Here is a 26,596-nt window from a genome sequence, read left to right as displayed (position 1 = left end):
TTGCGTAAAACAGATGTAGGTGAAACAAAGTTAATTGTTGCATGTTTTTAAGGGCCACCTGATTCCGCTGTGACAGCATCAAAGTAAGTCTGTGGTCAGTAGTGCATAAATCTCCAGATCATGCAATACTAGCTGGAGGCGTCTTTAACCTACCGAGTGTAGACTGGGATGTCTATGGATTCATTGCAGTTATGCAATATACTTTTGGACACAGTTTTCTGAAAACTGTTGTAAGTGGTTAGATCGGTGTGCCATATGCAATGGAAATATCTTAGACGTAGCTACAAATTCGCTGGACCTTATCAACAACACCAGTATAGAAACGGGGATTAGCAATCATGATGTCATTATAGCAACCATGATTACGAAAGTTGATAAATCAGTCAAGAAGCCTAGGTGAGTGTTTCTGTTAGATGGAGCAGATAAGCAGTTTTTAGAATCTCATTTAGATGGTGAGGCAAGTATAGAGAAATTATGGGCAAGGTTTAAGTTGATTGTAACTCGTGGTCTGGATAGTTAAATGCATAGTGAATGGATGAAGGGTGGAAAAGATCCATCATGGTTTAATAATGGAATTCAGATGATGCTGAGGAAGCAGAGGCTGTTGCACTCTTTGTTCAAAAGAGAATGCACAAATGACAAGAAGTGAAGATTAGTACAGTTTTGTGCAACTGTCAAAAGATCTAAGCGCAAAGCATACAACAAGCACCGTTGCATCTCAGAAAAAAGATCTGGCAAAGAGCTTGAGAAAATTCTGGTTCTATGTAAAATCACTAAGCAGGTCTAAGGCTTCCATTCAGTGCCTCTTTGACCAGTCTGGTGTGGTAGCAAAATGAAAGCTGAAATTTTAAATTTCATATTCAAGATATGGTTCACACAGGAGAACTGCGAAAACAAACCATCATTTGACCATTGGACAAGCTCCCATAAGGACAACGTGGTAATAAGCATCCCCAGTGCAGAAAAACAAAGGACAGATTTGAAAGCAAGTAAATCATCAGGTCTGGGTGGAATCCCAATTTGGTTTTAGGAAGAGTACTCTACACCATTGGCCCCTTTCCAAGCTTGCATTTATCGAGAATCTCTCGCCCAGCACAGAGTCCCAAGTGCTGGTCACTCCAGTATATAATAAGCATAAAAGAATGGATCCACAAAATTACAGACCAATATCCATAACGTTGGTTTGCTGCAGAATCCTTGAACATATTCTCAGTTCAAATATAATAATGTCCATGAATTAGCATGGTTTTAGAAAGCATTACTCATGTGGAACTCATCTTGCCCTTTTCTCACATGATATACTGCAAACTATGGATGAAGGGCAACAGACAGATTCCATAGTTCTAGATTTCTGGAAAGCATTTGACACGATGCCCCATTGCAGGTTGGTAATGAAGGTGTGTGCATATGGAATAAGTCCGCAGATATGTGGCTCAACAACTTAAGTAATAGAACCCAGTATGATGTCCCCCACAGTGTGTGTTCATCAGAGGCAAAAATGATTTGGCAGACAGGGTGGGCAGTAATCTGCAGTTGTTTGCTGATGATGCTGTGGTGTATGGTAAGGTGTCAAAGTTTAGTGACTGTAGGAGAATACAAGACGACTTTGACAAAATGTCCAGTTGATGTTATGAATGACAGCTAGCCCTAAATGTGGAAAAATATGAGCTAATGTGCATGAGTGGGAAGAACAAACCTGTAATGTTTGGATACAGTATTACTAGTGTCCTGCTTGACACAGTCAAGTCGTTTAAATATCTGGTCATAACATTGCAGAGCAATATGAAATGGAACGAGCATGTGAGAACTGTGGTAGGGAAACCGAATGGTCAACTTAGGTTTATTGGGAGAATTTTACGAAAGAGTGGGTCATCTTTAAAGGAGACTGCTTATAGAATGCTGGTGCGATCTATTCTTGAGTACTGCATGAGTATTTGGGATGTGTACCAGGTTGGATTGAAGGAAGACATCAAAGCAATGCAGAAGTGGGCTCTAAATTTGTTACCAGTAGATTCAAACCTCATGTAAGTGTACTTCACAAACTCCAAATGAGAATCCCTGTAGGGAAGGCGACGTTCTTCTTGAGAAACACTACTGAGAAAATTTAGATAACCGGCATTTGAAGCTGACTGCCAAACAATTCTACTGCCGCCAACATACATTGCAAAGATAAAATACGAGAAATGAGGGCTCATACAGAGGCATATAGACATTAGTTTTTCCCTCACACTATTTGCTAGTGGAACAGGCAAGAAAATGACTGGTAATGGTACAGGGTCCCCTCCATCACACACTGTATTGTAGTTTGCGTGATGCAGATGAAGATGAAGGGTGAGGGTTTCACTACGGGTGGAGTAAGGATCATGTTTACTCCTGGTAAGTCAGTGCTTGCCATGACAGATATTGACTACATGTGGTTCTGTGTGCCACGTCTGATGCAAAAACATGTAAGATGCATTTTATAATTCTTGCATGTGATGCGATCATTCTTGCACGGTTCAGAAACTCAAACTCAGGGTCACCAAATGTCATGCATACATAAAATTTATTAGTTCAACACAACATAAGTAGTTAATCACAACACACAATCATAAGACTGCAAGGAACATCTCTCATTTGTTGTAGTTCAGAGGCAGTGTGAAGAATTGTAGGATTTACTCTGCGCGCATAAAATGTACCAGACCATTCATTGCCTACAATCATACTGTTTTATCTTCGATAAAACTGAATCCCTTGGTGCAAACTTTTCAATGAAATTGGAATTCAGTGGAAAATATTCTTAACTGATTAAATCTGATACAAAGCATACATCATCAGAAGAGTCGAAAGTTTCATTCTGCCCTATCAGCAGTCATGATAGCAAATTGGTATTCAATTGTTGAGCTGTGTAACAGAAAATTGTTTCACAGTCATAGTTTGATGAAAGTAGTGCCCAGTACTGCAACTGTTACGCTGTCCTGGAAGGAACAGTATTATTTGTTCCAAGTATAGCCACTGAAGGCTTCTGGTCTGCAAGGGAATGAATCTTTGCTTATAAAGTTATTCATGAAACTTTTTAACATTGAAAATGGCTGAAGAACTTCCTTCTCAGTCCGATTGTGGTTCGTTTAAGCAACTGTCGGTGTTGTAGATGCAAAAGTTGTCAGATATTGAAAAACATGTTGTTTATGTGACAAAATGGTACCAAATTCGTATTTGGAAGCATTTGCTGCAAATGTTAACTTTTGATTTTGGTAACATGCAACAAGGCGTTTAGTGTCTAGTAACTGTGTTTTTTAATATGTTGAATTCACATTGGCATTCACTATTCGGAATCCATCTTTTGCCCATCCTTAACAATTTGCAAAACAGTTTTCTTACAGATGCTGCATGTGGAATGAATATCTTATAACAATTGATTTGGCCTAGTAGGGCACATAATTGCTGAAGTTTTTGGGGTTGGGAAGGTTTTTAATTGCTTCATTGTGTTGCACTGTTGGCCTGATGCCATGTTCTGCGACATTAAACGCTAATCTTTCTACATTTCTTCCTTCCATGTTCTGACAGAATGTGTCCTAAGAATTGTATTTTACACTAAAAGAATATGCATTTTTCTTTGTTACATTTAAATTTTCTGCTTGTAAAATTTTAAATACGGATTCAAAATTATGCAACAGTTCTTCTGAAGTTTTTCCCGAGACAGTGGTGTCATCCAAGTAGTCCATAGTGTTAGTAACTTTGCAAAATTATTGTCCTAAGTATTGCTGGAAGAAACTACCAAATAGTAATCAGTGGTATCGGTAAAGTCAAATAGAGTATTTGTGACTGAAGGTCAGTGTAACTACACCCACAGGTTTTTGTAAAGAGGCCTGCTTCAAATTCAGCTGCCAGCTAATTTTGACACCAGTTCTTCCAATTTCAGAATTGGGTAAGAATAAATTATGGATTGTTCATTTACTGTCTCTCTGGAAACTCTGCAGATCTGTGGCTTTTGTACTACTGTGATTGGCGTTCCCCATTGGCCACTGGTAGTGGATTCTATGATGTCATTTTTTTCTAGGTTATCAGGTTCCCATTTCACTTTATCTTTTAACGCAAAGGAAAAATGTGTGCTCTGCAGAATTTTGGCACTGCGTGTGGCTTTAGTATGATATATGCCTTGTAACTTTTAATGCTGCTTGCTGCTTCTGAAAATATACTAGCATACATTTGCAATTTTTTGTTTGGAAAGTCAGGGTGAATCTGAGTCACTCTTTCAAGAATTGTAAAACCAAGTGTTTTGAAGAGATCAAGGCTCAGCAAATTTGTTGCTTTCTGTTAACTGACAAATATGAATCTGTTCTGTTTGGTAAATTGCTTGTATGCATCATCTGTTGTTATTGACTTTTGACTGGAATTTGTTGGTCACTGTAACTAAACAGCAAATTCTGAAATTCAGCTAATTTCAGCAGTTTTTTTTTCCTTGTAAGCCTGTAAATTAATTAAAGAAATTGATAAGTCTGTGTCAATTTGAAATTTCAGTGGCACTTTATTAACTCTGGGTGTCACAGATAAAGCTGTGTCACTTACTGAAAAGTCAGCATTCACTTCATTTCTTATGGGTGAAATTTTATTGATTTGCTCACATTCATTGTGAACATTACTGAAATTTTTATTTGTATCATAAATCACTTTTAAGTGCCCCACTGTCTTATTACAAGGCCTGATATGCTTTGTGTTGCATGTTTCGGATTTGTGCCTTGATTTTTACACTAACTGGATTGTGCATTTCAAAAGAAATAACCCCCTCTCATATTGCTGATTCCACAGCTTTCACAAGATCTTAATTTTACTGTAGCGGTTCAGTTTTCGATCTGTTGTTTTCATCTGCTGCCCTATGACATACGCTGATGGCCACACTGTTGGTTTGGCTATGCAGACTGTGTTGGCATTTTACAAACACACAAGCATTTCCAGAGTGGAGCACATCTGCTATTACTAGTGTTCGTTCATATGACTAGATTAAAGGCAGAGTCTTGCAATGTCAAGTTAGTGAAACTCAACAAGTCTTTCTCTGATGTCATATCATACAAGTGTATATAATAAGCTTGTAATGAATGAGAGAACTATCATTAGACTTTACACTTGGCATTTTCGCACTGAAATTTGTGGTCTCTAGTTAAGCCCTGTAATTGTGGTGTCCTCTCTTGTTACCTTGATTTGCTTCCTTAAAGTATCAAAAAAAAAATGTATATCAGGCTGCTGCAATAGGTACTTGTGACTAATATCATTCTAACTTCTCTTTAATTTATGAATATGAAAGCATCACAGGAGCACTTTCAGGACATAATTTTTTTATGATCTTATATGTGACAGGCCCAACATTTGCAATAGGGAAAGCTCTGCACTCAATATCATCTGATACTTGGACTATGGTGAAGTGCTGACCAGTCATGAGATGAGATGTAGTTAGAACAGGTTCTATTTTCTGATCAAAAGCTGGACATAGTGGTGGCGGCATGGTAAATTTTCCTTGCGCGGCTTCCCTTTCTGTTTAAAGTTTTGCCTGTCTTGAGTCTTTTCTGAAAATTACAAGTCAGAACAGTACACTAAATTCTTGGAAATCTTCCTGAAAAGGAGACAGGGTTAGCAGTTTAAATATTCCACACTAGCCTAATGTATTGTCACAACAATTGATTACATGCACTCTACGAATATGTTATTTGTCCTATTAATTTTAGGTGCCAGCTTTTTGCCTATAATCTCTCTGAATACTCTTCAGCAGCTTTATATTGTGTTCATCAAATTAAGTCTGGCGCCCGCAGTAAAGGGTAGTATGAAGTGAACCCTGTACCATAGAAGTAGACCCCCTGCAAGTCCAGGGGTTAGAATCGGCCTGAGGTATTCCTGCCTGTCGTAAGAGATGACGAAAAGGAGTGTCTCACTTTTTGACTCTTTGAGTTCAGGTCCCATTCTATGGTTTGACCTGCCACTTTCAAAATTCTACAGAAGTGCGGGCCATATGAGGAAGGATGCCTTACGTGGTGCACGAGTGCCCTTAGATTCGATCTCCTGAATCTCTTGTCATGGCTTTGCATCTCCACTTGTGATTCAACTATTTGGGCAAGGACACTTTCCAGGGTATGTCATCTTCTTCCGTTGTCTCCTGTCCTCTTTTCCTCCCATGACAATATTGGATTTCTCTGCACCCAATATCCAGCACGGTAGCCAGTCCGTTGTGGTGGGGCCATCATGTACCCATTTCGTGGTAGCCCCCTGACAACACAGGTTTCGCACTGCTGATGCCTGAGCTTTAAACTACCCACATATGCCAAGTAGTAGATGCCTGTCTTCCTGATGCATCAGGACTCCAGGCAACGGCCATATGTCAGTTGGCGTTTGCTGTGGCTGGGTGGTGCCCGTGGGGAGAGCCCCCAATCGGAGTGGGTGGCATCAGGGCAGATGACCCACAATGAAGCATGTGGGGCGGCGGGTGGAATTAATTGTTATAAAATGTTCCTATTATTTATTTATTTAATGCTGTTGTTTGCCGTTCTCAACTCTGGCGCTCTAACTACAATATTGGCAACCAGAAAGTGATTAGCAAAACGTGAAGCCTGTAATTAGAATTCCTAGTGCCCACTTCATCTGAGAAATACATTTATAGCTACAGCTTATAGCTCTGAGGAATTAGGAGATTGTCTGGAATTCACAATCAAAAACAATTCTCTCTAAAATGTTCACTATATTCTGAAAGTCACAGACCAAAAAGAATCCACACAATCCAACTACCAGAGCAGTTCAGAGTCTAATGCGCTGATGCAACTATAACTGTTCAAATTAAATGTTTAAGTGAATGCTCGCCATAATTTGATGATAATGTTCATCAAACACCACGCTAAATAATGGTAGAATGTCTGTCCCGCGGCGGCACATGAAAATACGACATACGCAAGCTGAAGATAGATCATTAAAGTCATCCCAGAATTAACACTTCACTCGAAAACGATTTCATGGTAACGCATATCCCGAGTAACTTATTACGGTATCCGAGGCTGTTTATAGCAATGATACCAATGCGATGCGACTCCCCGCACAGGTGGTGTGCTAATCAGCATCTGGAGAGGACTGGGGCCTTCCTATCTCGCGCAGCGTTCTTACATATAAAGCCGCGGTGCGGACGGCTAAGGGAACGCCTGATCAAATCCGCTCTCCCGACTAGCCGCTGGGCTAGTAATGTACCACTTCAAGATATTGAATAAATCATTGCTTCCTTTGCTGATGGCAGATGAAGCTCTCAATTTAAATGTGCAATCAGCACACAGGTAAGTAATCATAATAATAGTTTGACGTGGCTAAGTCAAATATTTTGGGCGAGAGAATTAATTTAATTACACTACACGCAGTAGACGAGCTCTGAACTTGCTCTTTGGAGATACGCTATAGCTATAGTTTTGTAGTTGTTCTGTTGAAACTTCTCACATCTTTACGATTATAGCGGATCTCCCTTCTACTTAAATTTAAACATCCTAGCCTTATTTATTCGCCTACTTAATCTATCTTGCTTCCTTAATTTTTAAGACAATAACCAGAAAATCATGAATTACAACTAAAATTTTAATTTGTGAGATCCAGAATACTGTTTCTACTAAATTATTATGCAAAAGGAATCTAAATATAAATTTTTAAGTTTCTAGCTCTTTTCTGTTGCGCCAATGATTTTTACAGAAAAATGTCCAAATTTCGAAAATGGTTAAAGTTATTGAACTGATATTCAACACATATTGATTTAGTATTATTCCTGACATGCTAGAAACGTTTCAGGTTATTTACTTGATTTTTAAAGTACTGCGCAACATTTATGACGTCAGAGCTAGTTACAGAGGACTGGCTGGCACACAATGGAAAGGCTGATGATGTGAATTTTATACGGCGTGAGTAGGCTGCTTCCCTACCAGCAGTCTCTAAGAAGGGCAAGGTGGAATACAATGCAGACAGGTATGACCCTAAATTGTTTCCCTCCCTCGCTACACCATGGGAAGAAAGTAGAACTACAGAACGGAGAGAGCCATATGCGCCTCGGCTTTTAGTCTGTAGCAGAACCAATGGGGACACTTTTCTCCCGACGAAGCCTCAAGTTTTCGTTGAACACCTTGTGGATAAGTTTGGAGAAGTGACAGTGCTGTCCATGATGATGCGGAACAACGCAGTTTTGATTCAGACAGCATCCCCAGCCCAGTCCCTAGTGTTACTTGCCTGTGACAACCTGGGCGATATTCCTGTTTCTGTAACTCCTCATAAAAGCCTCAACGTGGCCCAGGGGATTATTTTCCATCATGACTTCCTCCTGCAGTCTGACAACGAGCTTCGTGCCAATTTAGAACAGGGTGTGGGGGTCATTTCATCCGGCATGTTTACAGGGGACCCAAAGACAACAGGGTTGCTACTGGTGCCTTCATCTTGGCCTTTGAGGGTGACTCATTGCCTGGAAAGGTCAAGGTGATGGTTTACCACTGTGACGTTAAACCGTATGTCCCTCCCCCTGTGCAATGCTTTAAGTGCTGGAAGTTTGGACACGTCTTCCTGCTGCACTTCCAGTGCCACATGTCGAGAATGCAGACAGTCACTGCACCCAGATACTTCATGTGCGCCACCTCCAACTTGCATCAACTGTGGAGAGCATCACACCCCCTGCTCGCCAGACTGCCCAGAACGCCAAAAGGAGTGGAAAATCGTGGAGTACAAGACCCTGGACCGGTAAACTTACACAGAGGCTAAACGTAAATTCGAAAGAGTACACACCATTCAGTTGATGTCAACATATGCTGCAGCTACATTGCTGTCTCACGTGCCAGTGGCTTGTCACTCTGTGCCACAAACATTGGGCCCTCCGGGCCAACAGAATACATATGCCCCCTTGGTGGTAAGGGGCAAATCTTCATCCGTTGCTCCCAAAGCACCAACTTTGGAAGCCCCCCCCCCTCCCCCCAAACACAGGGTGCATCGGTCTCCTCCCCCCTGCCGGAGAAGCAACAGCCTCCTCCGGCTCCTCTCGTGTGGAAGGGGTACCTTTGGGCCCTCTCTTCCAAGGTTTCCACTAATGCCACTCGCCAGTGGCTCGAGGAGCCAAAAGCTGCTGGACGAAGAGCTTCAAGGTCTTCCTCCATGCCTGAAGCTGCTTTGGAGAAATCTTCCCAGCAAGCCCCTAAAGAGAAGCGAGAGAGCAAGCAAACTAATAAGTAGTCTGCTAAGAAACAGGACCCTCTGGTGGCCCCAACACCACCACTCCCTATCAATTCTGGATCTGAGGATGCAGTGGAGATCTTAGTGTCCCCTGTAGACCTGGATCTCACTGATGCCTCATCCACCATAGAAATGGCTACAAATAAAAAATACTCAGTCAGAGACAGCAGGCGACCCTGAGGCATAACCTGCCTCCTTGTGCACTTCATGCCTACCCAGCCTCACAATAATGCCATCCTCCAGCAGAATTGCGGCAGTTTTTTCCACCACCTGGCTGAGCTACAGCAACTGTTAAGGGGGAGGGGGGGGGGGAGTGTTCTTGCCATGTACTCAGATATTGTTAGCTCCCTGACCCCACATGGTTTGTAGTATTGATGTGCCTGAGCTCTCACCTACCCGGGCATACTGAGGAGTAGGTAGGTATCTGTCCTTTTGGGGGCACCGTGACTCTGGGCATTGCATCACACCAAGCGGCCTTTGTTCTGGCACAGTGGTGCCTTTGTGGGGATCCCTCAGTCAGAGGAGGTGGTGTCTTGGTAGATATTTTGCATCATGAAACAACCAAAATTATCAGAACTGATTTTTCACTCTGCAGCAGTTTGTGTGCTGATACGAAACTTTCTGTCAAATTAAAGCAACGTGCGTGACCAAAAGTCTTAACTCAGGACCTTTGCTTGCTCAACTTAACTGCAAAAGGCAATGGTCCCGAGTTTGAGTCTCGGTCTGGTACACAATTTTAATCTACCTGGAAGTTTCTTTTAGAGCACTCCCCACTGCAAAGTGAAAAATTCATTGCAGAACCATCCCTTGGGCTGTGGCCAAGCCATGTCTCTGCAATATTCTTTCTTTGAGGAGTGCTAGTCCTGTAGGGTTCATAGGGGAACTTTTCTGAAATTACGAAGGTAGGAGATGAGGTACTTGTGGAAATAAAACTGAGAAACGGTTGTGGGTTGAGCACTTGCCTGTGAAAGGAAAAGGTCCTGAGTTGATGTCTTGGTCTGGCACACAGTTTTTATCTGTCAGGAAGCTTCAACCAAAATTATTAGCCAGTGGTCCAACACTCTGGCAGTTTCTTCAGACCGACTGCATTGGCCACATCATGGGAAGGAAACAAAACTAAGTGCCTTCCCCTCAGTTCCTTGTTTGTACTAACACATATGGAAGGTCTTTTTTCTCCATTAATTTAATGAGGTTTTTTTTTTTAATGGAGAATATTGAAACATATTTGGCGACCTCTCTTCCCATAGTAAATTGTAAAGTGATTCTGTCTTAATTAACATGGCAAGCCTTACCCATCCTGGGTGTTACTCCCTTGTAAACAACTTAGTGGTGTACCTGTTACCATCATAACCCATAAGAACCTCAGTGTGGTACAATTATTTATTTTCCAACGGGATCTAATACTTCAGATGGACGATGTACTATGCAAGCACTTGGAGATGCAACTGGTCCACTTTATATTCTGACTCTCTGTGTTTTTGAAGGCAACCTGGTCAGGCTGAATGCCTTAGACTGTGAGTGCAGCATGGTGTAGGTTCCCTGCTGTTTTGGAGTGGCATTATGTGGGGCCCACGTATGCCGCTGGTGGTCATCTAAGGCTGTACGATACGTGAATGCCGTTCTCTGACCGATAGTGCAACCCAATCGGCAGCATATTGGCAAGGCATTCGTCTTCATGGACGACAATTCACATCCCCATCCTGCACATCTTGTGAATGACTTCCTTCAGGATAACGACATTGCTCGACTAGAGTGGCCAGCATGTTCTTCAGACATGAGCCCTATCGAACATACCTGGGATGAACTGAAAAGGGCTGTTTATGGATGACGTGACCCGCCAAGCACTCTAAGGGATCTACATGGAATCTCCATTGAGGAGTGGGACAATCTGGACCAACAATGCCTTGATGAACTTGTGGATAGTATTCCACGACAAATACAGGCATGCATCAATGCAAGAGGATGTTCCACTGAGTAGTAGAGGTACCATTGTGTACAGCCATCTCAACCGCCACTTCTGAAGATCTTGTTGTATGGTGGTGCAACATGCAATGTGTGGTTTTCATGAGCAATAAAAAGGGCGGAAATGATATTTACGTTGATCTCTATTCCAATTTTCTTCACAGGGTCTGGAACTCTTGGAACAGAGGTGACACGAAACTTTTTTTGTTGTGTGTATTCCGAAGATGCGTAGCTTTCTCCATGACAGGTACTGTGGTGGGTGTCCTTTAGTAGTCTTCATGGGAGGTTCACTTAAGAATTGTTAATTATTCCACAGTCAACATTACAACTGACATTCACAGTTTGTAATTAACATGACTGTGCATACTGACATTAGGTCCAACCATATATACCGAGCGAGGTGGCGCAGTGGTTAGACACTGGACTCGCATTCGGGAGGACGAGGGTTCAATCCCGCGTCCGGCCATCCTGATTTAGGTTTTCCGTGATTTCCCTAAAATCAGTCCAGGCAAATGCCGGGATGGTTCCTCTGAAAGGGCACAGCCGACTTCCTTCCCCATCCTTCCCTAATCCGATGAGACCGATGACCACGCAGTCTGGTCTCCTTCCCCAAACCAACCAACCAACCAACCATCCAACCATATACACAGTAAGCATATATTAAAGATTTACTTTGTTTGTTCAAATTGTCCCAAAGACCACTATCTTAACACATAACCGAAACTAGATCTTCATTAGTTTCTTTTTTTCATACCTTTTTTTCTTTTCGTGTTCATAATTTTTACACTAGTCTTTATTGCATCCAGACATGGATAACGCAAAACACATTTGATTGATTTACACCCTTTCAGAGGAATAGCTACTTGTATCAAGGATGTAAAGTCCCAGTAGAAGGAAAAGGAAGGAAAAAAGACTTGAGTTTAATGTCCCGTCAACATCAAGGTCATTAGAGACGGAGCACAAGCTTGGTTCCTGTCAAGGATAGAGAAGGAAATCAGCCGGTGCCCTTTCAAAGGAACCACTACAGCATTTGCCTGGAGCGGTATCGGGAACTCGCGCAGATCTTAATTCTGGACATTATCCTGCAAAAGTAATCAAAGACAGCTCTATCATCTTCAATTGATTGATAATAGAATATCTCACATTTGAATGTGATTCAAATTTTATTAGTTCATCAGTTTGCAGTGAATTGACTGTTTAACAACAACAACAACAACAACAACAATAATAATAATAATAATAATAATAATAATAATAATAACGGTGCTGGTTAACTGTTCTAGTCTTTCGTGATACTTTACCATGTGCCAAAGTGGTCAGTATAATTAGAAATCTTCATCGTATTTCATTGATGAACAACAACAACACAAATAATAATTACTATATAATAATTACTACATAATAATCTCATCTACTTAAAACTAATTGTTTGGCTTTCATAGCCAGACGCAACTTAAGCTGTCACTTTCCTACACATCTTAGTGATTTGAGGAAAACACTTAATTGTCAATAACAAAATTTAAAATATATATTGCTTCATATCCAGATCTCTAATTACAGATAAGTGTTCATTAAGGAATACACAAATTATAAATATACACACGTTTAGAACTCGCCTAACCACTTTTTCTAAAGAGGACACTTCTTGCGGGATCTTGGGTAAAGACTTAATCCATTCATTGTTCTCTTTCCTGTGTAACATTAGCTCATTCAGGGTACAGGTTAAGATATTAAAAACTTCCACGAATAATGGAATATAATATACACATGCAGCCTGTTTCCTTGGGCAAAAGGCTCAGTGAACCTACAAAATTCCCAGAATACTCATTCTATGAGATCTGCTTTAGGGTTGCTGTCATGTCATGTCATCAGTCATATGACCACACCGCCGCCTGAGAGATCAGTCCGCCGGATGTGATTCCCTCAATAACGGAACAGAAGAATGGATGTGCTAGCCACAGAGTACACAGCCAGTCGCAGTACTTATGCTCGCTGCGATGCGCTGATAGGCCACTTCATGTGTAGCAGGAGTGTAGCGCGGTTGTGCCTGTCTACAGTTCATAGCTGCGCTCAGTGGTCAGCCAGCACTGATGTTAGTCAGTCATCGTCTGCAGCTCAGTCATTGCTGCCATCAAGTCTTTGTAGCCCAGTTGTAAAGTTCCGTAATAGTACTACAGTAAAGTCAACAGTACTAAGTTGGCAGTTATAAACAATTCTAAGTTCCGTCATGTCGGCAGCCAAGTTAGTCTTCAAATTCACCGGATTCAAGATTACTAGAGATTAATTCGTCTGCAAGATTTATGACTTGTAAATTATGTCTTTCTACAGGCGCTTAGTCTAGTCGCGTCAACCAACAGATCATGGACTACAACAAAGTTAAGTGATAAATACTTTCTTATTTTGTACTCCTGCTAATTAATTGTTTTCCTGTTATAGCTACCAAGGAGTCTTGGCATAGTAGAACCCACGTTTCCAGCTCCTTGGCTACCTCATTTTGCTACCTCATGTTGATGGACACGGTTATGGTGGAAGACCGAGACCCATCAGTTGTAACTCCATATTAGTATCTGTTTGAGACTACACATCTGTAAAAATTGCTTCCTTTTTCTGCATTTGAAATTTTGCGGTTTGTCAGACGAGATAGTCTTAAGTTTGTCAGCTTGAGTAGTGTAATTCTCTATAAACAAGCAGATTACTGGGGCACTTGTGGCACTCTTCAAAGCATGTAATTTAATATGTTTCAAAAACAGGTCATTCATCACACCAACGTATCAGATACCTGCACATGCAATTGGCTGGGGTCCACAAAAGTCTGTGTCAGTGACCTGTATAGGTCTTTCAACAATAATAGAATGTAATTCTCCTTTTCAGCCTTGGTACAGAGGCTTCGCAATCTGATATAACAAAAATTTCTGTCTCAGTTGTGGCACCTTCCATCATATATTTGGAAAATAGCAAAAGTCAGTATATTTTGCAGCATATTTAGCAACCCACCCCAGAGTGCCCCCAGGCTCTTTGGCTATACCTGGCTTGCATCTGGAATGCAAACACACCACTGTTATTCCATGGGTCAAAGAGATAAAGTAATATGCCATTATGCACAATATAATGCCTAGTTAGTGCCTCCATAGGATTTTTCACAAGTTGTTTTTTTAATTCTCCCCTTGTAGCGTCATCAACCTGTAGCTGTCCCTTGTTTCTACGTATATCTAGATAATATTATTGGTAAATATTATCATTCATCAATAAAAACTTCAGTTCCATATTTTGACTGTCGGATTCCTGGATATCAGGCAATCCCTCTAGCAGATGTTATTGCTTCAGCTACTGTGTTATTTTCACTCCTTACATAAACTACTTCGAAATTGTATTCCTTTACAGCCAATGACCATAGAGCCAACCTGACATGCAACAATTTGCAATTTAGCAGAAAGCCTAGAGCCCAATTATCACAATATATCCTTGTGTGGCTACCAGCTAAGTAATAATGGAACTTACAAGATACCCAAACAGTGGCAAAGACCTCTGATCCTGTTGTTGTGTAAGTACGTTCACAGTCAGTCAATATGCAACTGACAAAGGCAGTATGACAAACAGGTGGTTTATCATCAATGTCTCTAATCTGAAAGAAACAAGCCCCAGCCAACAAATGAGGCATCTGTCACCAAGCAAAAATCTGGCGACATGTCTGGACGGTATAACAATTATGAATTGACAAGAGTTTCTTTGATTTTTTTCAAACGCTATCTAACACTTGGCTGACCAAATCCACAGTACTTGCTTTTTCACAATTGCAAGAGCAGTTTTGGATTTAAGATATGATCTTGCATGATTTTACAATTTGTATTTTGTTTCATCAGGTAGGATTCATTGGGGAATGTTCCAAGAATTTAATTCTCTCTCTTCTGAACTCAGACTTCCAAATTAACGGCGACATCATATTGCTGAAATTTGTCTAACACTTTTGTTACTGATGTAGCATGTTCCTCCCAAGTTTTGGTTGCAGTTAAGTCATCCCATACAAGGTGATTCTGATTAATAAGTCTGGACCTGGCATATGATCTAGTGCTAGAAAAAAACCACCATCCACATTCAGTCCAAAATGGATGACCCGAAATAGGTAGCTATAACCAGCAAAGATAAAAGCTATGTATTTTCTTGAAGGTTCATCTAACTGATCCTGCCAGTATGAAGGCTCAGATCTATCGATGTTAAGTACTTAACACTATGGAATTGTTTTAATTGTTCTCCCAACTTTTCAGGACGGGTTCTCACTAGGATAATGATCTTACTGATTGCCCTGGCATCGGTTACCAATCGAATGTTTCCCCCAGCTTTTGTTGCCACTAGTAAGGGGTTGCAATATGGACATGACGTTGGTGCAATAACTTTCCAGTGTAGCATTTTCCTGATTTCTTTTGGGACACCAGCTCACATAGACCAGGGAACAGGGTACAATGATAAACAAAATGGTTCATGAGATATGACATTTAAATGGCAATGATATCCCTTGATCACTCCAGGTTTCTCTTCAAAAACTTTTACATATTCCAGTAAAACCTTTATCAGTGTTGCCCGTTGGTCTTTGGTATGAATTGCAACTTAGATATTTTCATCATAATTTGTAATCCTGTGTTGGGCTCGTTAGTGATTCCCGAATGCTGTTAGTATGAACTAGTCTTTTCCCTGCCTATGAACTGAATTTTGATTTCTTGGCTACATTTTTCGTGGCCCAAAACTGTATTTGAAAGTTAAGTTGCCACCTCATACCCATCAATCAAAAGTATGAAGTATGCACTTCCCCAGACGTGTTTACTGTAGCCTTATTCTCATGGAGGAAATAAGTTCTGACTATGCAGTGCACAATTAACATTTTTACAGTTAGGAATGTGATAATAATTGCTGCATTTCCTGTCATTAACAGTATGCGGGACTGCCATTTAAAATTTTGGAATCTTGTGCCAATGACTCCTACAGTTACTTACTGGCAATGTAGGCACCTCCACTGTCTGACAGTCTTTCATACAGTCTGTAGGAGATACCACTAGCTGCAGCACCTGTACATATTGTAACCACCACAGGAATATCTCACCTACTGAAGCACCATTTTAGGTTGATTCTGACAATATGTTACCAGAACATAATTCCTGTCACATGTCTTGTCCATTGTCATACTGGATTAGTCTAATTTTTTTTATGATTATGCATCTCTCATTCCCCAACCAACCATTTGGGGGCTAGATGTGGTTGAAGTTAGTTTTACAAATGAGTAGTCAATGGTGAATTGCTCTTCATCACATCATTTCCATTTGAACTATTGTTCTGCCAGTTCATCCGCATAGGGTAACTACTGACTTGAGGCTGCCACTACTGATTTTTATTTCTGTTGGCATACCCAGGATTAAAATAGTAGTTTTCTTTCTTTTGTTTATGCCTATTGTAGTAATTGTAACCATTGTTACTACTATCATTATTATTGTTACGGTGGTGTGTTTCCGAAGGCGAGATACACTGTAATAGGAACAATTTCTGTTGTGGTTGCAATTGGTACAGGTGCTACAGCTAGTGTTATCTTCTATGGATTGTATGAAAGATTGTCAGACAATGGAAGTGTCTACATTGCCAGTCAGCAATTGTATGGTCTCCATTACCATTATCTTGGTAGTAATTATTATGCACACAATTTCTGAGCCTTTAATTATGGTTAAGATTGTCATGTGTTTGGTAACCAGCCTTGGCATCTTCATTTATCAGATCAATGGAATCTATTACCGTCATGAACTCCTCAATATTTGACTCCAACACGTTAATTAAATTTTCTCGAATATATATAACTATTTTGGCCTTCAATAGCCAGATAACATCTTGCTGTGATGTTGGGTTGTTCCAATATTTTGTCTTCCTTAATCTTCCCTTGACAGCACCTGATCAGTACTGGAACGCATGTTCAGAGTCATCATAACTCTTACAATACTCAGCAACACTTGTTGCCCATAATGATATGTTTCCTGGTTGTATCTGGTCACAAATGCAATCTTTAGTGCATTAGTCCATGAACTCATTGCTCCTCTAAAAGCTTTAATGAATGTGGTCAGCTGCATGCCTTTCTTATCAGATACAAAGACTTGAAATTCATGGTGCCTGATTAGGGTATCCTCCATCATTACATATGCAAAATATGGCACTGCCCCAATGTGACACATGATGACAGGTGATTTGGCATTGCCCGATTGCTTTGCATTCGTGGACCTTTCCTCTGTAGCAGTTCAGATATTCTTCAACTTAGCAAAATCTCTTTTGACTTCACTTAAGTATTTGTCAACTGCATTCCGCAGAACCAAAAGGTCTTGGCTTAGTTGGTCATTTGATCACTGAGCTCCTTAATCCACTGGAGTGTCCAATCTTGGTTGTAATTCACCACTTCAGCAGAAATCTGCCCTATGACTTCTTGAATCTTTACATTGGCTAGCTGCACAATCTGTGCTTCTGTGGCAGCCAACCAAGTATTAAACTGATAAGATAAGATCTTACATTGGGTTCTATTTGCTAAGTGATAGTTTTATCTTCATCAAAAGCTAGCTGTTCAGCCTTCCAGGTTAAATGTTCAACAGTTTTGGATAAATCATTTTGATCTCTCCGAAGACTGTTAATATCCCAAGAAACTTTGTGCACTGATTATGGCAAACACATACTGTTGAGTTTGTACCACGGGAAGCAAGGGAGAGGATGTCATTATGGCTGGTATTCTCTTTCTACAACACAAATGCACATGTGGATTAACACAGTTCTTTATTTACATGAACAGATAGTTGCTACTTAACTTTAACAGAGTCCATGAGCCCGTAGTTGTCCTCTGCAGGCAATATCGGTAATATTGTTAAGGCACAATCTGGACGCTATGTACTGGTGCAGGCTGTGCTGAACAATGCCACTCGGTAAATGAATGACAGATGCCAACCTGGAGTAGTGACTCGAGTCAGTGACTGTGAGTTAGTGACTCTGGCGACAGATTTCACCAGCACATTCCTCTCCCTTGAAATGTCGCACCGTTGTCGTGTAGGGAAGATGCGGACGACGACAGGGAGGGGGCAGGACGCTGGACATAAAGATGAGCTGGGAGTCGTGTAGCCTACTCCCAACTGTACCCTACCATCTGGCTTGCAAGGCAACAGGAACACCCTCCAGAAAACTGCTGCCAAGGCACATGTCCGAGCCTGAGGATGCATTGTGGAGTGATGATGGCGATGGTGACAACGGGTCCATGTCTATCAGGTCGGCGAGCGGGTTGGTGGTGGTGGTGGTGGTGGTGGGGGGGGGAGATTGCATCGTTTCCTCCATCATCCGCTCCTCCGGGGTGCCCTGGTTGAAGGTTCCATGGCTGTGCTCAAACCATCAGGACCTGCAATCAAGTACATAAATGAGATAATGCATTCCTGGATCATGCCTATTTCCCAGTACCCGTGATTGCTGAAAACCCTGAAAAGAACAAGATCGCGTCGTGCAAATCAATGCTTAAGGACCATTGGCGGAGCCGGATACTGACGTGGCTGTAGCAAGTGTAGAAGTTTCCAATGGCGGTGGCCATGCAGAAGTTCTGCTGGTGATGATCCATCTCATGGGTGAGGACAATAGGAGGGGGGGGGGGGGGGGAGAGAGAGAGAGAGAGGGAGAGAGAGAGAGAGAGAGAGAGAGAGAGAGAGAGTTGCAGTGCCTGTTCCCATGTGTGGGTGGTGCGACGGTGGGTCGTCTGTTGTTTAAAAGTGTGTATGAAGCATTCTGCTTCTCCATTGGACTGGGGTGAACTGGAGCACTTGTTAGGTGACAAATGCCATTTCGTTCACAAAACTGTTCAGAATCATGTGAAGTGAACTGTGGTCTGTTGACTAACACAAGTACTTCTGGCAAATCTTCAATGCAAAATATGGTGGTATGTGATGTGCTAGAAGCCATAGGTACTGCAAATGGGAGCTTGCTAAAAGAGTCTACCACTATGAGCCAAAAAGTGTTCCAAACTGGTCCTGCAAAGTCAGTGTGTATTCGTTGCCATGGCGACTGAGGCCAAGCTGAGAATGTCTGTTTTGACATTGGTTTTCTGTGCATGCGTGATACTATGACATCATCTATTCAATGCGGGCATCCATGCTCTACCAAGTACAGTGCCGTTGCACTATCCGTTTAGTGTAAACAATACTCCAATGTCCTTGGTGTAGCAATCGCAACACATCCTCTTGCAACACTGTGGGAATAAACACATGTGATAATCCACTGTCATTTTGAACTAGAATCTCAACTTGTTGAGCTGTAACATTATGCTGACTTGCACAGTATTGGCGCACAACTGAGTTCTGGATACTGTTCAATGAATGAGGCCAAGACCTTTGAATGTAATGCAACAAAATATTGAGATCTGGGTCTGCTTCTGGGGCCTGTGCAATTTTTCTGTAATGCAAGGGAAAGATTCCAGCAATTCAGAGTCCTGCACATTGATTTGGTAACAAGATATAGCATATGCATCAAAATCAGATTCTGTGCCAATCGGAAGGCGAGATAGGACGTCTGCATTGCCATGCTTTTCCATAGATCTGTACACAATTTTGTACTGATACTTTGAAAGCAACAAAGCCCAACATTGCAATTTTTTGAGCAGTGCATGTAGGAACTGGCTTTAATGGATGAAACAAGGACTTCAAAGACTTGGGTTAAAAACTTGGAGGCAAAAGCAATGGGTCTATCTTGTGCACCAATTCTGAACAAAAGCACAGTGCCGATTCCTTAGGAAGAAGTTTCGACTTGCAAAGCTACAGGTTCAGCCAGGTCAGAATGCACTAAATATCTGTCACTGAGCAAGGCATTTTTGAGATTCTGAAATGTGTCCAGACGACAGTCTTTAGTCCACACAAAAGGCTTTAGTCCACACAAAAGGCACATTTTCGTGACACAAGCGATGCAATGGAGCCGCGATCTGAGCTGCATTTGATATGTACTGAGTGTAGTATGTCATCTTGCGTAGTACTGACTGCAGTTCAAACACATTGCAAGGAACTGGCAGGACATGGATTGCAAGCAAATGAGATTGGAGGGGGTGCACTCCCTGACTGTTTATCAAATGAACTAAGTACTGTAGTTCAGTTTGAAAAAAGTCACACTTTTTGAGACAACACTTGGAATGGCTTTTGACAACACTTGAAAAAGAGTACACAAATTGGCAATGTGTTCCTCTGGTGTATGACTTGAGATGACAATATCATTAAGGTAGTTAGTGGCATTTTTGCAGATAGCCATTCCAAGTAACATTGAAAAATGGCGGATATGGATGGAATCACTGCTGAAGGGCAAACGCAAATACTTGAACAGTCCTAAGCATTTATTTAAAAGAAACACTTTCTGTGATTCTTCATTCAATGGAATTTGTAAGTAGGCACCATGCAAATCTATTTGAGAAAAGACATGTCCTGTACCAAGCCTGTCCACGAGTTCCTCAGGATGAGGTAACGGATAAGTGTCAATTATGGTCTGTGGGTTGACTGTAGAGTTGAGGTCAACACAAATGCAAATGCAACCAGAATGCTTAGGCAACAGAACAAAAGGACTTGCCCTCTAACTAGCTTGAATGAAAGCAATTACACCATTATCTTGCAATTATTTCAATTCACTGGCTATGTTGTCTCTTAAAGCAATTGGAACAGGGCGGGCCCAGAAAAACTTTTAGCCTGTGCATTGTCTTTTAAAGTAACATGTGCTACAAAGTCATTAGCTTTTCCCATTCCGTCTGAAAATAGTCCAGCAAATTCTTTAAGCAAGCTAGCTACACTGTGTTGCGATGCCAAAGCCGATACTTGAAAGTACTTTGTCTTGGATGCTAAGGCCAAACAAATCAAAGGAACGTAAACTGAAAATGTTCTCACTGTCTCTTGATTTCAAAACAGTAAAATTGACTGTCCTAGTGTGAGATTTATAATTGGCAGGCAATCTACACTGTCCAAGCACTGAAATTTCCTGTCCAGTGTAAGCAGTGAGGTGCTTGCTAGATTTAGAAAGGCATGGTGAGACTGTTTGTACGTCGCATGATTAAGCAAAGTCACTGACGCACCTGTGTCTAACTGAAAGTTCACATGCGGGACAGCAATTCGTAATGACACAAATAGTTTGTTAGAATGTTGTTGCACAGCACTAGGGCAAGGAGGCACAACCTTAATCTTGTAGGTATTGAAAACACAGCATTCACTGTGTGTGCGTGAGCCTGGTTTTTCTGGGAGCGGGCAAAATTGGTGTTTTTGTGCTGTTGCAAACAAACTGCTTGGACATGGCCTTGTTTTCCACAAGTGTTACTGGGTGGGAAATCCTGTCTTTTATTGTGAGTAAAACATCTGGAGCAGGACTACACTAAATTCACAAGCCTGTTTACATACCCATGTATCTGTCTGTGCCACTGTGTATGTGTTCATTGTTGTGGCTGCTTGGGGTGGTCGTGAGCAAGCTGTGACTCAACACGACAAATCAGGGCTTGGTCAAACTTATTGGCCGCTATGGCACCCAAGTCATATTGCTCTAAGATTTGCAACACTTGAGAAAGTGATGGATCAGAGTACTTTAAGATCTGTTCCTGTATTCTACTATCTGGGACATTGAATGTTATTGCATCCTGTATCATAAGATCACTGTAAAAGTTGCCACATCAACCCTTAAATTTACACTTCCTAGTCATGCCCGTTAATGCTGTGTACCATTGGTGGTACGTCTGTCCTGGATTTTTCTGCCAGCATAAGAACAGATATCTAGATGCAGCTACTTGAACTTACTGGTCATAGTACCCAGTTAATGCAATGATTACTTTGTTATAGCTGAATTCCTCAGGAGATGTGGTTGGGAATAGTTTCTGTATTAACCTAAACACTGGGGACCTCGCACTCGAAAGGAAGTATTCTAGCTTTACAGCACCTTGAAAGTGATGAACTGGACAATGTGCTTGGAACTGAGTCAGGTACTCAATTCACTCCTCTTCTGCTGCATTAAATTGCTGGAACATTTGTAAGCTGGTCAGTGACACTTTTTGGGCTGGCTGGTTGGTCAGTTGTGCGGCCAACACACTTTGTGCAGCCAGTAGTCGTACCGTCATCAGTAAGGTAGCATTTTGTGCATTATGCAACTGAATAACTTGTGTTAGATCCCTCACATTGGCCGTCTGCATCTGAGGCACAGGGGCAGGGGGTGGAGGGGACAGGGAATTCATGATTTATACAAATATGCTCTATCAGAAACCAAGCAAATCTTCTGAAAAGAGAAATGTGATTGGTTCTGCGGATCCTCTCCTGGAATACATTAAAGAACACAACAAAAAATTAGCAAACACTTGAGCACGATCACTCCTACAAGCTAAAACACAAGAGAAGCAAACAAGATATTCGGCCAAGTTGATGAACTTCGATCACCACTGAATTATCCTCGTTGCCACTGTAGAATCCTCATTGCCACTGATGAGTCTTGTACCATAGGAAGCAAGGGAGAGGGTGTTGTTATGGGTGGCTGGTATCCTTTCTACAACACAAATGCACATGTGGATTAACACGGTTCTTTATTGAACAGATAGCTGCTACTTAACTTCAGTAGAGTCCATGCATTGTGGTACAAGCTCATCCGTAGTAGTCCTCTGCTGACAATATCGGTAATCTTGCTATATCACAATCTGGACACTATGTACTGGTGTAGCCTGTGCTTAACTATGCCACTTTGTGAATGAATGTTGGACGCCAACCTGGAGTGTTGAATTGAGTCAGTGACCGATGAGTTAGTGTGTCCCTCTGGCGTCTCTCGTGATAGGTGCGCTTGGTCAAGTGCCTACTGTTGATACTCGTGCTACATCTTTGCCAACCGGTGTGCTGGCGACAGCTTACAGCAGCACAAGTACAGTGGAACTTCGATTTTACATTCTCAGATTTTATGTTTTTCGCTGTTCTACACCATAAATTCGTAGCCCTAAGGAAAAACCCATGAGATCATTTCTTCCTAGTAAGATTTACCTCAATTTTAAGTTCTTACTTGATGTCTCGCTTGACTTCATCCCATTTTATTCCTATTAACATTTATAAGTGGCATAAAAGACAGATGGTTTGCACCGTATTGCTTAATACAAGCATTCACTGTGAAAGAATGTAAATGTACTTGTATGAGCTTGCTCCTCCACTGATGCCGACCTGCTTGGCTATCTGTGGGTTCTCGTATTATGGATATTATCACCAATTCGGGTTTTTTTGCCCGACTATAAAATGAGGCAGAAAGTAAAATTATATTAATAGGAAGAATAAGCAGTGTACATGGCTTTTAAGTGTTCTTGAGTGGGCACAAAATTTAAGTAAGTCTCTGCTTATTTTACAAACAGAACTTAAAAGTGCAATATTACACCCATCCCATCTGGTGTTGGCAGTAATTACTCATAGGAAACTCTATGTTCAACAATACTACAGCCATGGCTGTCAAACTGAAAATCAGAAAATTGAAGTGCAGGTTCTAACTATGTCACTAATTATTATGAACTCTAGAGTTCATTACCAGACTACACACTAAACAAGATAATAAATGCTAGCATACCTACTTTAATGTTTATCTGCTATATAGACACATTCAGGCACAAAGTCTCTCTGCAGTGACAGCAAGCTCCACATGTCTCGCCTTGCGGGGCGTGTAAGGTTAGCAGCCAATTCATGTCACTGTGTAAGATAGGGGCTGGGTTTACTGCTAGTGGCTGCAGTTATGTTGTGAGATGGGATTCAACATTATTACAATTAATTATTTACTGTATTCAGCAATATCACAATAGTTGCTGGAAATGTTTTGCTCTTCCTTGAAAGCATAGTTCAACACGTGTTTACATTTACTTGCAAACACCTTTACTGATGTTCCACATGTAATCAAATGCAGATAATCAATTATTGCTGTCTTCAGTTCATCTGTTGTCTTTGGTTTATTTTGATACACAAATGTTTTAGCCGCACTCCAAGGAAATAGTTGGGCGGAGACAGATACAGTGAGTGCAGGGGCCAGAGACCTTTCGTAATTACTCGTGTCTCCAAAAATTTCATCTGAAAGTGTGTTGTAGGAGCAATAACATTGTCTTGTTTGAAAAATGAATGATTGACCTCATTTTCATTCAGCAGGGCAACAAATGGATAAATTGTCTGGGAATGATGATAGTATCGGAAAAGGTCAGCCCTGTAATTTGCGCTCTTGTTATGGCAACCTACACTCAGATTTTCTCTGCATGCAATGGTGTTTGTCTTAAGGCATGTGAGTTTTCTGATGAAGAAATTTGTGAATTTTGGGAATTAATGTAGCCAGAGAGGTGAAAAAAAGTGTCATCAGTGAAAAAAGTTCGATCTCAGACACAAACTCCATGTCGGTTAGCAAATCGCTAAAACGATTCACAATACACTATTGGTTTTGCATTGTCCACACATTGTAATTGTTGCACAGCAGTAATTTTATATGGATACATCCCCAGTTCTTTGATTATGGCCTTATGTGCTGTTGTAAGAGAGACTTTAGCCTCTCGCGATAATCTCCTCAGTAATTATGTTGGATTCCGCAACTTTTATGTCCAAAATGTCGTCAAGCTGCTGTTCTGTTAAAACAGTGGACCTACCGGTTTGTGGAAATCATGAACTGAGTCTGTTGTCTGGAATTTGTGAATTAAATCGTGTACAGTGTCATGATGTTAACACTTATAAGGAGGAAAACTCGATCTAAATTGCCACCTCACATGCTCCGTAAAGTTTTCTCATGTATGGCAAACCTTTTCCACGAAAAACTCAACCTCTGGAGTAGTAAGTATTCTTACTACACTCAGCTTATACATAACACAACTAAAAGCTGCAATGGACACACAATACTACTTCCCCTATCCTACCACTGCAGGTCCACAGAACACCTGCAGGTGAGACTTGAATGTGTTGCCAACCTTGCACACGCCGCAAGGTGAGACACACAAGTCTCACTGCTGTGGAGAGACTTTGCGGACTCTGTAGTTTAAGTACTCTACTCAAAGAGTAGTGAAAATTGCTAGTTGCTATAATTAATTCACTAATTTTCATCAGATCCAAGTAAGGTTTATGGTCTACCTGAATGGTAGCAGAAATTACATAGTATTAGATTTATTGCAGATCAGATTACATCATACCTTTCACAAAAAGCATCAGAGCAAAAGTGAATAAGTATTTTTTCAAACAGATCATTATATTATATCTTATGACAATCACCTTAGTACAGGGAGTTAATACTGGATCACAGATATACAATCCACAATTATTCATCATGTGTGGCAAAGATCACAGTTACCAAGATAGAAAATAGATGGAATTTTCTCAAATTATGACAAGAGTCATTACAATGTGGTTCAGACAGATGTGGGAATTTCATCCTTGAGGATACTCATTGGACCAATCATCTTTCTTCATTGCTCACTGAAGAGAGTGTTATGCTCTACAGATACTACTGAAATGAGAATTGTGTTTATGGAGTTATTTGTATAGGCAGGTCCCATTGTTTTGCAACACCATATTTCAGTGAGGAATATTTATTTTTTCTAGGTGCCCTGCTTCTTGACAGATATGATGTCATGTAGTGTAAAGCAATATTCTAGACACTCGTAACTGATACAGACCACAGTGTGAATAAAATTTTTCACAGGCATCAAAGCTGGCTATACAAAGCAAATAGCTATTTGAAGAGAGAGACGTTGTCCCAGCCTGAACATGCCTATTGGATTGTAAGAGAACGTTGGCTGTTTCCTTGAACACAAAGAGAATTCTAGGCTACAACATATTGTAGTAGATAATCTTTTAACCATTCCAAGCATAGACAAGACGAAATGTGCATGGCAGACATGTCCAGTCACCTGTTCTTAGATACATATCTCCATTATTATTTCACAAATGATTATTGATCTGTACAATATAGATTAATTGTAAATGGTGGTAGATTATCTCTTACATTCACCAGCCTCATTTTACTTTATGGTAAAGCAATAAAATATTCTTCACATATAACATTATCATGTGTAGTTTTGCATTGTGTTAACAGTAAAAAAAAAAAATTACAAAAAATTATACTATTTCAATTGATTTACCTTATCAAGGTATCAAATTTTCCACTTCATAAAATATCCTAATATTAATTTTGAACTTGATGATTATCTGTTTCAGTGATAACAAATATGCACGTAAGTTGCGTAATCTGCAGTGACCTGTTCGTTGCAGCTGATGATACGTTCTGCACACAGTGTGGTCACCTTTTTCATTACCAGTGTTTGATACAGTGGATTGAAAGGTGAGCCTTCAGTGAAGTGCATTTTTCTGGTAATAACAGAGGTACCAGTTATACAGCATAATTGTGTCTGCATAAAAGAAAATGTTTATAAAACATAGAAAGTAAGTGTAATGGT

At 40.9% G+C, this 26,596-nt stretch overlaps 1 protein-coding gene across 1 annotated transcript in view; it reads left to right on the top strand.

The window, feature by feature from the left end:
- Positions 1–26,596, top strand: part of LOC126251628 (E3 ubiquitin-protein ligase TRAIP) — a 222,167-nt gene that overhangs the window by 33,499 nt on the left and 162,072 nt on the right. The window contains exon 2 of the mRNA XM_049952172.1: positions 26,358–26,481. Within this exon, the coding sequence (XP_049808129.1) occupies positions 26,369–26,481 (113 nt within the window). The 5' untranslated portion in view covers positions 26,358–26,368. The remainder of the gene's footprint in view (positions 1–26,357; positions 26,482–26,596) is intronic.

Source organism: Schistocerca nitens, chromosome 4 (assembly GCF_023898315.1).
Source record: "Schistocerca nitens isolate TAMUIC-IGC-003100 chromosome 4, iqSchNite1.1, whole genome shotgun sequence".
Lineage (NCBI taxonomy): Eukaryota > Metazoa > Arthropoda > Insecta > Orthoptera > Acrididae > Schistocerca > Schistocerca nitens.
The sequence above is the reverse complement of the archived record's forward strand: the minus strand, read 5'-3'. Positions and strand labels throughout refer to the sequence as shown.